Source organism: Diuraphis noxia, unplaced genomic scaffold (genome assembly GCF_037042655.1).
Source record: "Diuraphis noxia isolate RWA-SAM2 unplaced genomic scaffold, SU_Dnox_SAM2 contig0002, whole genome shotgun sequence".
In the NCBI taxonomy this organism is placed as follows: Eukaryota; Metazoa; Arthropoda; class Insecta; order Hemiptera; family Aphididae; genus Diuraphis; species Diuraphis noxia.
This window is the reverse complement of record NW_028301712.1, coordinates 83,453,460-83,470,442: the sequence shown is the minus strand read 5'-3', so window position 1 is coordinate 83,470,442 and position 16,983 is coordinate 83,453,460. Positions and strand designations below refer to the sequence as shown.

The following is a 16,983-nucleotide window of genomic DNA, read 5'->3' as shown; positions in this document are numbered from 1 at the left end:
ACGTTTACCGACACTGAATGCATTTTTAAGTGTTCTCAAGACTTCAGAGATGGTCGTAGACTGCAGACTGCATGTGCACTACGTTGTATGTATATATATATATATATATATATGCATATTAGGCGCAAAAAGGGAGGTGATAAGGTGGTATTAGGACACCAAATTTTTAAATTAGCACTTTCTAATAATGTTCATGATGTTTGCGTATCAAAAACATTTCCTTACAAAAAAAAAAAAAACATGCATAGCTTAAGCGCACTTAGTTTTTTTTTTATTGGAATTGCGCCTATGGATTTATTGTACTTAGTACTTACTTGTACTACTTACTATTCTGTTAAGATATTGTTGTGAGTAAAAATCTCAATTAAACGGATATTATGATTGGATAGCATCACAAACATGACAACGCCGTAGCATTACAAAGTCCATTGTTTTTCAAAAATCAATCGATCGTAGGTAACAATACCTATATATATATATATATATAGGTACTCGTAATAATTTAAAATTTAAACATAATATAGGACAGGCACAGTAGGCACATGTGTTTTAACAGCTCGCCAATCGACATTATTATAGTCTCGAAGAGCACAATATTATCATTTGTTAGTGTAATAGTTTATAGTATTGAATATTTAAATCGTGGATGAACATAATATTATCATTACGGTTTAGTCCTTGATAGAAAACGATCGGAATGAAATGCGCGCAAAATGTGGTTGATTAATCCACATAAACTATCATATTGTATATTATTTTATTATTATAATTATGAACGTTTACAGTATACAGTACCTACCCACATGTGCCTATATATACCCAATATTTAATGTTGTGCCGTAAAGCTATTTATTTTGGAGGCCACGTTGACAATTTCATAGTAATATTACGGTGCGTTATAGTTTATTTGTAATGATATAAATTTAGATTACAATAAACATTTTGTTTAAACAAGCCCGGGATTAAAAGTAACACATAGGCTGCAGATTAAATAATATTTTATCTACAAGACTACAAAGTATACACAATATATTATGTTTATTATTAATGTGTTAAAGATTAATATTATGTATTTTACCTAAAGTAATGTTCGTAAGACAACACTTAGCTTTTGGCCGTAGATGCAGGTTATAATATTATTTATATTAGTAATAACATTTAAAATTGATATTATATTAGGTAGATAATAATAAATAAATTATAGATGCGTTTGGAATTTAGTTTGATTTAGTCGGGAATCAGAATGTATAACTAAAAGACGTCGTGAGTACCTTCAGTGCTGTAGATATATTTAAATTGTTAATACGAATGAGCTAACTCTAAAACAAATTTACAATAAATGTCACGTGTAAATATAATATTTTGTTCTCGCGTTAAATTATATAATATTTTGATTTAAAATTACATTTATTGATGTTAAATTAATTCGATAAACGCATATTATATAATATAATATCTATGATTAATTAGCATTATTATATAGACAGATTTTGAACTATTTTTTATGATTTTTTTTTTTTTTATCAAATCAAAAATACATAATATAACGTTTTTATGTTGGAAATAACCGTATAAACATTGATTAATTTCAGTGAAACTAATAACATTGAGCATGAATACCGAATGTATACCAACGTCATAGTGTCACAAGGACCCCTAAAAGGGAGGGAGGTTAGAAGGACTCGTGGTACTGTGGCCCACCGTTACCTAATGCAAATAATCACTTCAATATTATATTAGACAAATGTTTTGGGATCGGATTTAGTTCTGTGCCAGCGCCAAAAATATGATTTGGGAGGGCCTGTACTATCACACACATTTATATCAAATTCATATGATTAGAATGGTATAGAAACGTATTAAATATAATGTTATATTTTTATGCTCTTTGCCGTTCTATTTATATAACAAATAAATCAATGTCTAATTTTATTATTATTATTAATTTAATATTTTAATAATAATTTGTATGATATCAACAACATTTTTTATCTGTTTATTATTATATTAATGCTGAAAGTATTTGTTTTAAAAGACTATTATAACACTGTTAATATCAACATTTTTTAAATACACATTACATAATATTAAATGATAATAATTAATGGAGGTCTATTATTTTAATTTGTCTATGTGATAAAAATATTTATTTTAAAAATCGTATATTATGTATATTAATTAGATAATATTTTTTACACTATTTTTTTTTTTTTTTTTGATGCCAAGACATAACTAAGTAATAAAATTGTTTCTATAAATAAATAATGAGAATAACACATCGAGTATGTAATGTAGCAAGATTTATTTTATTTTTTTAAAAATATACAACAAAAGAAAAAGTATTACCTTTTTTTTATTAATAATATACACGTCGGAGTATTACAATATTATTTATTTGTGTAGTCTAAAACAAGTACAATTTTTTAAGTCCATATATAATAATAATAATAATAATAATAATATTTTAATGAATACAATTATAAACAATACATAATTAATCAAAATGTATAATATGAGAGTTATATGCATACAACAAGCTTATGCTAACAAAAGTGTGTGTAAATAAATTAATCTAAAACTAAAAAAATAATAATAATAATAAGGAAATAAGAACATGAAATACATTTTACTGGCCTAGTCCGTTGAGAATGTTTGTCTTTCAATAAATGATTTACAATAGATATTTACGTACTAGGAACAGGTAACCAATACAATCTTGCCTTAAAAGTATGTATTCAATTGTTTTTTTTTCAATACTCCAAAAACTACTCTTACATAATATTAATAATTATCATGGCAACCGCACGTCATATTTTACAAGCATAATTGTTGATAAGTTTTTTAAAATTTTTAAAATTTTTTTTACAACCTACGGTTAATTAATAATAACACATTTTATTGTCTGTCAGACATAGTATTGACACATATCAAACAATATGTACACACTTATTAATTATTATTATATATATATATATAATATATACATTATACGTAATATACATAGGCGCTCATTTTCCACGTATAATGCCATAAATAATAGTATACGAATAATAAATATATTATATTGTATAATATTATAATATATTGTATAATATTATAATATACAAATTTGAAATATAAAACTACTTGTCGGTTCACGTGATACGCGTGTAATGGCTTATAAATAGTCATAGTTATTTTGACTATTACATTTTTTTTAAATCATTTAAAAAACGTATATTACAATAATATAATATTATCTTCAGTAAATATTTATGAATTTTGTTTTCAAACCGCTGACATTTCAAAATAAAATATATATATATATATTGTACTTTTTAATTGTATATACAGAAATCGAATGACGTAATTGCGAATATTTTAACGATTACATAGTGCGATATTTAAAATAATAAATATAATATATTCTATTAAAAATAAATGCTAGGACTGCCAATCGATAATGTAAGTCTATGCTTTGAATTTACAATAGTTTTTTTTTTTTTTTTTTATTAAAATTTTTTTTTTAGTTTTGTTATTTTTCAATCGACGACCAACTCACATGACCACAAAGTCTTTAAAAGTCGGTATTATTGGATTTGTTCACTATAGTTTATCTCAGTCTGTGTGTAGGTGTATATTTTTATTCGGTCCGTTGCTCGATGACTAACGGCAACGGTTGCTGATCGATGGTGTTGCCCATTGACGAGCCTCCGGTACAATGGCTGTTCTTCACGAGCTCATCAATGTCTTCGACGAACACGTTGTCTTGGTTGGAGTGGTCGATGGATCGCTTGTAACCGCTTAGGCTCACCTGTTTGCAAAAAAAAAAAAAAAACGTGACGTATTATTTATTTATTGTAATATTTCTAAAATTAAGAATAATACAGTAAAAAAAAATTGAGCAAACAGATTTAAAATAATTGTTGCGCCTATAAGGATCACTGGCAGCGTGTATAGCTATTTTATGAGGCGGTTGTCTCATGCAAAAGTTGGAGTGGGTATCCCAATGACTCCAGTTTAAAGGACCTAGACGGCTAGGCGGCTAGCTAATAGTTTATACTTGTACAGTCGCGTATAAAATGTGTAAAAAGTAAAGTGTAAATTCAAAATCGCGAACCAAGTGGTGGGCAGGTACTTAAGGCGATTGCTTCATAGGAAGAAAAGTACACACCGCCACTGATAAGGATACACATATAATAGTATTATAGTGACATAACATATAAATACAGAACAATCTTTTGTTCAGGCCAATTAGGGAATGTATGTTCTGAAGATTCTGTGAAGAGGATGGTAATGGCTTTACCATTAAGTGGCGTGACTTGTGATGGAGAAAGGAAGATGAATACTGGTAGAATATAAGAGGAAATTCTAAATTATTATTGTTATTATTATTATTATCACTACTATAACGTTAAAATACACCTCCCGGAAACCCCGTACTGGTATAACATAATAATAATTGTTATTATTATTATTATTATTATTATTATTGTTGTTGTTATTGTTGGTATTGTTGTTCTTACCTCGACGTTGTTGTTGGAAACTAACGGTGAATCGGGTGGAGACGAATTGGGTGACATGTCAGCCGGACTGGGTAGGTGCGAAGAGGCGAGTAGGGCGAACGCGTCGACACCCGACGAAGGAGAGATGTTATGTCCGGCGGCGGCCATCATTTGCTGCCGTATACCCTGCGCAACGGCGGCCACAGCGGCCGCAGCAGAGTTAGGCGACACGGGACCTTCAACCGACTGAACCGCGTTGTTACCATAGTGACCACCAGACATTGGGTCGGATAAACACTATATAAACATAAAATATTGGTATTGTTATTATAAGTCTCACAAGGGAAAATATAAATCTTTTATAAAATATTATTTTAAATTAAAAACTTTTTTATTTTTATTTTTTTTTTAATTTGCATAAAATTTAAATTAATTTACTCCAGCCTTATACTTTTAAAAGACAAATTGGATTGTATAATAAATTATTATTGGCTTTACTATTTAAGACATTACTTTAATGGAATATAAGTATAATAATTAATGAGTAATACTAATAATAACAAAAAAATGTATTAATCTTGATCTAAATTTTAAATGTACAATAGGCGATTGAAATGAATACAGACGTTTGCATAAAAATTCAACTTCCGATTAACTGTTTTTTATTTATTTTCATATAATTCTTTGTCAAAAGAGTGTTTATTTGTCAGCTTAAATTAGTTGTTTTGAGTATTTAATCTAAAAACAATTATTAAATACTAATGTCTAATACAGTACCTACCTAAAAAGTTACTGTGATAGTTAGTGTTCGATGTGTTTAATACTTTAATGTCATTAAAACATTAATTTACATCCAAGTTTTGTCTTCATACGTTAAACAATAATTGGTAATTATGAAACTTATAACACAGTAAACTAGAGTAATATTTTACTGTAATAGGTATAAGGAATAGATGAAATAAAAAAGAAATGTGTTGTATTTAGAACAAAAACTGTATTATTTCAGTGAAACAAAATTATTAAACAATTAAACATATTAGTCAATTAAATAACTGTTATATTAGGTAAGCAAAAATGTTATTTTTATGTGCATAATCATTAAAATCACGATATCATATAAATAATCTTTTATAGAAGTACCTATCTATATATACTCTATATTAATAATTAATATATATTTTTTTTAATTCTATATTATTTAAATTTTAGAATTGTATATTACTGTGTATTGTATCCAACAGAAATTAATCGTTAGAAAAATTAAGAAAATCATCAGGGTGTAATTTTGGGTTTTAGTAAATGCAAATGTTAACTTATAACTCAGAAAATTTAAATAGTAAATTTTTGATATAAAATACAATACCTACCTATTTGCATATTAAAACAACTGTTAAAATATAATACGAAATATTTATCCGAGATAAGCTATACTCTTATAACTTTTAACTCTGATAACGAACGTATACCTAATTCACCCAATAAGTGATGACTTAATACTTATTATTTTATAGTATGATGACGCCTAATCTTTCGTGATGTTGAAACGTTTCGTTTGTTTAATAATAATATATATATATATTATATTTATATACCGTATGTACCAGAAAGTCTCAAAACTTGGCCCTTGCCATCACACCCTAAGCCATTACAACGATGTAGTTATTAAAAACATACATTTGTTACAATGTTTATATGTGTAATATATGTGTAGGTATCTCTATTGTCTGGAATCAAATTATTAATCATTTCAATAATTATCATTATCGATTTAAAAGAAAACAACACGATATAGTTTGATATTAATTGTATGTACTGATCAAGTTGATGTAACATATTATATACAATATACATAGTACATAGTATAATATGCTTGTTAGATATAGGTAATAAATAAAATAATATAGTTCGGATGGTTGCACTGACTACTTATCGTTACATCACGTTCGTTGAGTATTGTTTTGTTAGTAACCATCAAAATCCGAATGCATTATTAAAATGAAAAAGTTTTTCCACAAACCGCAGAAGGGACCACGTGCTCACTAAACGACTTTCCCCCTTCTAGGTCTCATATATTGCGTAACTATTTGTACATAATTCATTTAATTCCGTATATTTTTAATTATATTTAAATTAGGCTAGAGTCCACACACACACACACACACACACACACACATATATATATATATATTACATAATTATACAAAATAAAATATATAAAAATAAAAAACCGACCAATGGAACACTATTTCAAACACGCATCTGATGAAATTTACTTTTGATTACAAATAATGGCAAAATAAATAAGTAATATAACAATTATGTTTATTTACTGCTTTTTTTTTTTTTTTTGTGACGTATTGTGCAGTACATTTATTATATCCTATTATCGTTGAATCATAAATTATAAGCTTTGCGAAACGTCCTTGATTAAAATTGAATAATGGTAATTTGTCAATATTTATTAAATTAAAGAATACGCACAAATTGTACACATAATTTGTATTTTATCATACTAAAAAATATTTAAACTTGAAGAATATTATAATTATGTGTGAATATTTATTTTAATTCCAAGAAGTAAAATTATTTGTTTTGAATAGTTTACTTATGAATGTATATTATAGTTCAGCTGTAAGATATTTTTCTTGTTTAAATTACCCCTTTTACAGGTATCTGGCAAGTATGGTTAAATATTACGGTTTTAATTAAGTTAAAGAAGTGTTTTATATATTTTTATTTTCTTACCGGTATTCTTGGGTAAAGGTGTAATGCTTCTTCTTTGATGTTTTGTGCGTCTCTGAACACAACAGTCCTGATTACATTTTGAATGTGATCTTCTGGCCAAAATCCTAACAATATCCTTTGAGGACGTCCTCTGCCTTTAGGCCTTAAGTCTGTAAACAAAAAAATAATATATATAAGACTGTGTGCCTATAATCTATTTCTGATATATGCTATTATCTATAAAAATATAGAAATTATTAATTAGAACACATTATTTAAGTAAACTTAAAAGTAAGTTATGTTTTGTGTTCAATACCTGTAATTATAGAAAATATTTTAAGTTAGATTTATGATTTATTAATCAAGAATGGTTCGCTGAATACATGAATAGCTAATAACAATGTGTTTGTAACTAGTCATTAATTTGTGTTCTATCTGATGATTAAGTTCTAAGTTTTATAATTATTATTTATAAAATTATAGAATAAAAATAAATAGTAATAATTTAAATTTATCCCAAGGCAAAATATTTTGAAGTATTTATTCGTAGGAAACGTAAAGTCAAGTTGTTCAAAAAAAAAAAATTCATTTTTATTTGATATTTAATTGTTGAACGAACAATTATTAATTATATATATATATAAACAAAAGTAAATTTTGAAAAAATACAAATAGCATTCTGCTGTATAGTGTATACAGGGTGATTCTTTTATCAAACAACACTTATATGGTGTTTGTGTGTAAATACCACCTAACATACACCTATAACACACAAATACCACCCAAAACCACCCAACTTTGGGAGGCTATATCTTGTAAACGGATTAACGAAAAATGAAAATTTAAACGTGAAAATTCATTGAAAAAATAGCTTTTTTAGTTTATGAAATTTTAAGTATAGGTTGTCATTTGAAAATCAAAAGTTGATAATGGTTAACCTGATAAATATAAGGGTGAATATATTTAAAAAATATATAGTTCTAGAACAAGATGGTTCTAAAATTTTGAAAAAAAAAAAAATTGAAAAAAGTCAATAGTTTTTGAAATAATGAGTGTTGTTTGATAAAAGAATCACCCTGTATATAACATAATATTAAATAGATACTTATAATTTTTATAAGTGATGTAATTTATAAATTTGTTCAATAGTTTATCTAAGCGCAAAAGAGAACTACCGACTTGACTGTCGAAAAAATGTGAAAAATCATTATTGCTTTTAAATTTTATATCACAACACACCACTATCCGGCGCCGATGCAAGCAGCGAAGCGAGTCGAGTGCCCAACACCCGGTGTCCGTATCCTGTCCGGCCTTTTAATATTATACATGTAAAAAAATAATGTATAATAATATAATAATTAATGAATTATAATTGTAGTAAATTATAATAGCTAATTAATTGGTATTGAACATTGAAAAATAATATAAACACGTAATATTAAATTACACTTATTGGAAAAGTTGTTCAAACTATCTTTAAAAATAGTGTACCAATATATTTTATAGATAATTAATATAAATATATATATTAAAATATATCAAAATAATAAATAAAACATACACCTATTTAAAATTATTGTCACTTTGTAGTTTATTGTTATTGATTTTTAGACATATTCTTAAAAATATTAAATATTTTTTTATTTCTTTGAATATACATACATATTAATTAATTTTTTGTTTACACAAATTATTATTTAGTATGCATGTTTAATATGCAGGAATGAGAAATTTTAATTGGAAGCATAAATGTTATTGCTGTGTAAAAAGATAAAATACAATTTACGGATGATGACATTTAATTTTCTTCGATTTGTGTAAACCACGAGAATTATTTTATTTAAAAATAAAAATCAATTAAGTACTTCTCTCTATTTGAGTGTATATTTTTTCTTTACATCTAATTATTTATTTAAAATAGGTATTAATCAATTATTTAAGTTATATTTGTTATACCAACACAGATTGGTGGCTTTTTGAATTTTGATGAATTTCCGCAAAACTGAACAGCTAAGAACAACATTAGCTGTTCGGAAAAACTTTTAATTAGAACATTTTGTGTTTTTAATTTTCTTTGCGTACACGGTCGGTAAAAATGAATAAATCTTAAAATGTTTAAAATGAAAAAAAATATATCGGCGGTGAAGTGTGACAATATTTTGTGTCAACAACTGAGAACCATGACTTGGGTGATAGTCTGGTAAAGATTATGTTATGAATTTTTGTCGAACAATGTTTGTGAAAGTTGTGTGCAGCCAAAAAAAATAAAAATATGGGCAGAACATTTCTGTTATATCTTAGATAAAATATTTTATATTTTAAAATTAATCTTAAATTGGTTCAAGACTTCAAGTGTTAAAAGTTTTAAATCCGAAAATGTTTTATCAAATTTTATCAAATAAAATACAATTATAAGCCGTGCAGAATATGTAGTAAGTAGTAAGTACACAGAGTGTCGGACACTTCTCTAGCTTTGGTGCTCACCTACGGGTAGGAGTGGTAGGACAGCAGTTTGTTGTGATATTAAATTTAAAAGTCATAACATTTTATATGTGTTATAAAATAACAAAAACAACGATATATATATGTCTGTGAGTACAAAGTTTAATAAATAATAAATTCTAATATCGTGTAAATCTAAAAACGTAACCTAACACATCCGTATAAGATATACGCAAGTAAATAAATAATTGGGGAAAATTTCAAGTTTTTATTATAATAATTTTAAGAATAACTGTATAAAATCCCAACGAAAAAATATCTAAAAAGGATAAAGTTATATACACGTGCAACTTTTAATATAGGTACCCCTCCCGGAAAAATTACTAAAAGGAAACACAACTCGCTTAAAATGTGATAAAAAAAAAGGAAGATAATATTTTAACGCACCAACAACTATATGTACAAAAACAGTCGACACGAAATACGAAAATCGTGCAGGTATAGTTATTTTTTTATAATATATCTACGTACACAATATATATTTTAGTAGACAGAGCAGATGTATAACTTGTACATGCACGACAAGTTCATATATATATATATATATATGTATGTATGACGTATGTATGTATAAAAATAATAATATAATAATACTACGTGGCCCAAACTGCCACGACTACAGCAACGGGGACGCCGCCGCCGCCGCCGCCGCCGTGGGGTTAGAGTGGGACGACGGGAAAACCACGAGGCGAGCTAATATGGTTAAAAATCGTACCGCCCCTATTTTCTATATATCATAACACACGCGACGGTGCCGAAGGGGATTGGAAATGATCGGTGGAGGGTGAAGTAACTATAGTACCATACTCATTACACGTGTTCGTATTATACGTGTATGACGAACGACGACGACGACAACGACAACGATCCAGAGCGCATATAATAATATATAATATTCTGCAGCACCCCTCGCACATCATAATAGTGTATATAAATACATATAGGTAATATATATATATATATATATATATATATGTGTGTGTGTGTGTGTGTGTGTGTGTTTATAAATTATATATGTGTAAGGGGTATCGAGTACGAGTATAGCACGCGTGCGCACGGCTCGCACATATATATATTATATACATTTATGTATAGGTATCGCTATACGCCCAGGGGATTTTCGTAATACGTATATGTATATTGTATATATATATATGTGTGTTGTAATATATAATGTGGTGACGTGGAAAAGTCTGAAAACTCGGGTCGTACCTACATACCATCGTATACACAACTATTCACGTCCTTATTATTTGTCGAATCGAAGCAGGGTTTCGAAGATAAAAAAAAATTCGATATAAGCTGTCCGCTGTATTTGGGTAGGTATTTATTATTACGTTACCAAAATTTGTAATAAAGCTATAAAATAGCTATAATATATATATACATATGTGATAGAGATCGTCCGGTTCTTAATAACAGCGACTCGCTTACCACCCCCCCTCTCAATACTCGTCGACGAAGACGCATTATTGATATGAAATTCTATGATGTTCTTTGGAGTTTTACTCACAATAAACGACGACGATAATAATACATATAAGTACTTAATAATAATAATAATAATAATAATAATAATAATAATAAAGGATGAGTTAACGATCTGAAGAGACTAAAAATATTAGTGTGGTTGAAGATGTCTAGCTGTAAAGTCTAAACGAATTAAATTAGATATAATATAATGGTTATGACGACCACGACGTTGTGTAGCTAATATTTTAATATCTAATGGATAAAAATGAATAATAGGTAGGTACCTACCTACATCATTCTAGCCTAAAAAAAACACAAACGTACAGATCGTTTGGAAGACCCGAAAATGAAATTATTATTATATAACCACTATTACACACAGTGAATTAGGATTCACCGAATATGCTTACCTTCATTTTTCCTTTAATAATACATTTATTCACATTTTAATTTTTGAAATTTTTAAGTATTTTAAATTATTTATATTTTTGTACTATTTAAGGGGTGTCCTGAAGCAATTCTTTATATTTTTGATAAGAACTAAGCTTTTTACTGTAAACTGTTCAACATAAGATGGTTTTTTGAAAAGTGTTGATATATCTTAATCAAAATTTAAAAGAGGAGTTCTTACGTATTACTACAACAAATAATATACCTACTAAAAGAATTAGTCCTTACAAATGATTAAACTATACAAAAATATAAAATATTGATATATTAATATGAATAAATATATTTTTATTTATTTATTTTTGAATTAAAGTCATAAGGATAAATTAGGTAAGTGCTCTGCTGTACGAGTTGAGTGTATCTCGTCATCGATAGGTGATAGATGTTTTAAATTTGAATTCAATGATAAATCATTGCACACGAAAAACGATTCTGATTGGAGACGGTCTGTCAGCTTATTATCATATAAATATATTGCTATTAATTATTATTTATTATAGTAATTTATTCTACTATTTATAATAATGTAGTATAAACTATGAATATAGGCAAAAGCATAAAATGAATCTAAATGTTTTGAAAATGTATAATTGTATAAATAAAATATAATAATATTCGATTAAGTATCAAATCCCAACGTAATATATAATTAAATTACAACAAAATAACTATTATAATTATTTTTCAATTAAATATCAAATTTCATCAAAATTTCAACTTAAATGTCTATTAAAAAGTTGATTTGATATATTTTTTTTTAGATTTTTGGATTTTTTGTATGCGCTACTTATGTGAAACCTTGTATATATTTTTAAGCGTTAGCTAAAAGAGCTAATTTGCATTAACATTATCAGTAATTAATAAATTATTGTGGTTTGGGGCAATTTTTTTAAATTTTAACTTCAAATGCTTATAAAAAAAAAAAATATATATATATATATATAAATAGGTATACCAAAAAATTATAAGGAACCTTTTTTGAAAATTGTATAAAGGATAGAAGAAAAAAAAGATTATGAATACTTTAATTATCTACGATTATACGTTTTTGAATTAAAACAAAATATTAAAAATCGATCGAGTAAAAATAGTTAATTTACAGGTGATTATCCAATGCCATAAAAACTTCAAACGCTCATCAAAAATGAATGCGACTTTCCAGTAAACTTTTTGTTTGATATAAGGAGGTAGAAAAACTTATGAAGAATATTGTAAAAAAATTAAATCTTAAATATAAAAATTAAAATTTTTATAAATTAACACCTCACAAAAAGGTCAAAATATTTTTAAAATTCAATCATGGATATTGTATACCTACAAAAAATGCTAATATAAACACTTTATTACTTTTAGTCTTTTCATTATTATAACCATGTTTGATTAGCGTATTGTTAAATCAATATTTGTTTAGAGAATTTTAAGAAAATAATTTTAATTAATATTGTAGGAATTTGAAAAAGTCTAGAACACAATAATGAATACAAATTGGGTTAATATGAAAATGACCAAAATAGGTCTGAAAATAATACCTACATTAAAAAAAGTATTTACTATGAATGTTCATCAAAATAAATACAAAATATCAACTGGTTCTTAATGTTCTTAGATTATTAATCATTACATAAATATTTTACCTGTGGTTTAATATTGATCTAGAATCACATTTTTATAATATAATAAATATATCCGTCAAATGTTATTAAACCACTGCAAAGCAATTGTTGTAATACTATATATAACGTTGATTTATGTAAAGTATTTAAGTTTTACAGATTGGTTTGTTTTTTAACTATATTAATTTAATTTCTCATTATTTTTTTATCAATTAAATTGTTTAAATATCACTCAATGTTATAGAAATAATTATGTCTCTTAATTAAGCTATGATTTATTTTGCAGAAAATTTATCAAAATATAATATTCAAATTTAAATACAATCGAATTATGAATTAAGCAACTCGAGATAAAAATCATAAACAATATGACCAGAATTATATAATTTTGAAGATCTTTGTTTGGAAATTCAACAAGAACATATTGACTATATTTTATTATTATTTTCATTATAAGAAAAACGTTGACATTTACATATTATAAAAAATATATATTTTTTTTAATAACTGTCAGCATACATAATATTAGTGTTACGTACACATTGCACAATATAAATTATTTATATTAAATCTTTCGAGTACAGAGTTCAAACGATATACTCGGAATTTTTTGTATATTTTTTGTGAATATTATTATAATAATATATTGTTATTGGTATTCATTTAAATAATAAAAAGAAATACGTATAATAGACCGATAGACGATAAGCAATGTCGTCATAAAATTAATTACATAAAAAAATTACATTAAACAAATTATAAAGAGTTCAGCGGTTATTATTATATATATATAATATAATATAATATAAATATACAGAGTGTCTTGTCGTGTATGTCTTCGTTATTTTTTTTTTTCATTGCATTTGTATATTTTTGAAATATAATTTGGTGAAATTCATGCTGTATATACCTAACCACCAATAATTAAAATTGATAAATGTAAAATTTTTTCGATTTTGAGTTTCTTGGCAATTCAAAACGGCCCAATATATATGTTGGCAGAAAGAAATGGGTATACCTAACTATATGATATTAAATAATATAATATATTTAATGAAATAATGACGTACTAGTCAGTATATATACAGTGCTATTATATAAAAGGTTGTACAGGTATATAATATAAATATTTACGAGGACACACTCTGTATACATTTTATATAAATATAATACATGTGTCATGATGCGTATAATATATATGCAATAATTATGTACAATATAACAAATTGTATTATTGTGCAATTCGATCTGGAAACGTTTAATTGTTCACGTTATAAAGTACGGTGTATATATTATAATTTGTAAACGTTATGATATCGAAATATTATATTATATATATTATAATATACGAATCGTCGATATAATGATATACACGGTGCGGCGGCACTTTGATTACGATAGAAGAGAAATTATAATATACAATAATAAATTATAATATTTTATATATTGTACAATGTACATATATACACATTAAATATGGCACGCATAATATACGTACACGTATATGGTATAAACACGTACACAATAATATATACAATTATTATAATTATTATCGTGTGGCTGGCGTATAGATGAGTATATAATATAACGCTCCGGTCTACACGAGGCTAGTATTTCAAGCTAGTACGGTAGTTACCTATTTCCGGTGACTCTCCTGGCAGCTCGGCACAGGCCTATATTAGAGCGGTTTACAATGTTTGCATCATTCGCCTGATAGGTACGCTATAGGAATTTCAAACCATTTGGTGGTGGTGGGAATATATGGCGCAACTAGCTCGCGGAAAATTGAATCCCGTCCATAATTATACGAAACTAGGTAGTTACACCACCCTGTATAGACTTGAGACGATATGATGGGTTAAAAACGAAGCTAGATCTGGTCCAGCTGCACTAGCTACGGGTATGTCCTAGCATGGAGTAGGTTGTAATAGGTACTATAATAGCCTCGTGTGGATCGGGGACAACGATGATGGATAATATTGTTATTATATAATATATATTTATTGTCTGCAGAAATGCGTCTGTAGCGCCGCTTACCTGCGCCACCGTCAGCGGAAGGACCGAGCAAGTTGTGCACCCGGTTGGCGTACAGCACGAAAGTCGGATACGGTATGTCGTACTTGCGGGCGGCCTGTGACAGCGACAGTCCCTCCTTGAGCACGGACAGTATGGCCTCGGCCATCGTTTCCGGTCTCCACGACTTGAGCGGACCGCGCTCTCTGAACCGCAGGTTGTGAACGAGACTCTGGTTAGTGTTCCAGCACTTTTGCCACATGGACTGCAGCTGGTACTGGTAACTGTCGGCTGTTGAAACAAAGATGGTGCACGCCGGTTAGTATAATGCGCATATAGGTATTTAGGTAGCGTTTTCAAAAATAGAGTGATGGATAGGCATTATTATATTATTATGTTACAATATTATATAAATTATGTACGAGGTAATATGCTATACTTGAAAATGAACCATCGTCATACGAATGATATCCAAGACAAAATGTTATTTGACGTCAAATTGGATGGAATGAAGATGAAAAGAAAGAGAAAGAGAGAGATAGTCTGCGTCGTGTGCATTGGCGGTAATAAAGCGGGAAAGTAGAGAATGTGGATTTTTTAAGACTCCGACAGAGCTTGAACGTATATAGGAAAATTATCTTATTCAAAACGTATAGAAATTCATGATATTATATTAACATAAATAAGTAACTGTCTAAAAATATTATTGGATTTATAATGCATTTAAGAAGATGTTACATGACTAGAATTTAGAAAACAACGTAGGTATAGTGTCTACTGTCTATAGATAATAATAAGTGAAATATAGGTTTTACGAGCAATATGTTTTTATTACAAGTTTTCAACCGTATATAATATAATTTTTAAATTCTTAACTTACATATTATAATATCTAGACAAAACATTTTTATGATATCGATATGTGAATTTAAAAATTAACGCGCTACTACAGTGTTTTACGGGGTGAAAACTGAAAGCTACAATAAAAACGCGTAGGTACGATAATAAGAATAACACATATATTATAATAACAATATTGTGTGCGCAAGACACGACGGCGGCGACACTATATATAATATTATTATAAAAATGCCTATACATATACGCGATTTACATTAAAGCCCGACTGTTGTGTACATAATATACGCGTGTGCGTGTGTAATATATAATATACGGAGATTTAATTTTTTTTCTCCGATATAGATATAATAATATCACGTATACGCGTCGATGACGTGCGAGAGTATTGCGCCCGTGCATGATGGCGGACGAGACTTTTTAAAATATAATATAATATAATCGAAACGACCTAACCACGACCAAATTTAAAACGTTGTACACTACCTACGACATTATATTATAATATATACTAACGTAAGCAAATAAACGGCAAAAAACAAATATATATACATCATATTAACATCTATAAACATTATTTCGACTGCGGCGTGTTAATTTTAACAATGCAAGCTGCTCGTTTGTTGTCTATATGTGTATAATATATACGTGACTGCGAGACTACGTACTCAGTATACACACACACACACATTTATGTTTATATTAACGGTGGTGGATGAAAGGGAGAGATGTGGAGGTAACATACGAGGCGGTTGTAGAATATTGTCAATATACCGGTGCACCACCATCACCGGTTATTACGATATAGGCTGCGCTTTTATAATATGTACCTATAATGCATATATAATAAAATGTTTAGTAATATA

At 27.6% G+C, this 16,983-nt stretch overlaps 1 protein-coding gene across 1 annotated transcript in view; it reads right to left on the bottom strand.

Annotated features, from left to right (window-relative positions):
* Positions 1-2,287: 2,287 nt before the first annotated feature.
* Positions 2,288-16,983, bottom strand: part of LOC107173399 (protein bric-a-brac 1-like) — a 43,574-nt gene continuing 28,878 nt past the window's right edge. Inside the window, exons 3-6 of the mRNA XM_089219247.1 lie at positions 15,284-15,550; positions 7,230-7,378; positions 4,506-4,781; positions 2,288-3,793 (exon numbers count right to left, since the gene is read on the bottom strand). Coding sequence (XP_089075373.1) covers positions 3,623-3,793; positions 4,506-4,781; positions 7,230-7,378; positions 15,284-15,550 — 863 coding nt within the window. The 3' untranslated portion in view covers positions 2,288-3,622. The remainder of the gene's footprint in view (positions 3,794-4,505; positions 4,782-7,229; positions 7,379-15,283; positions 15,551-16,983) is intronic.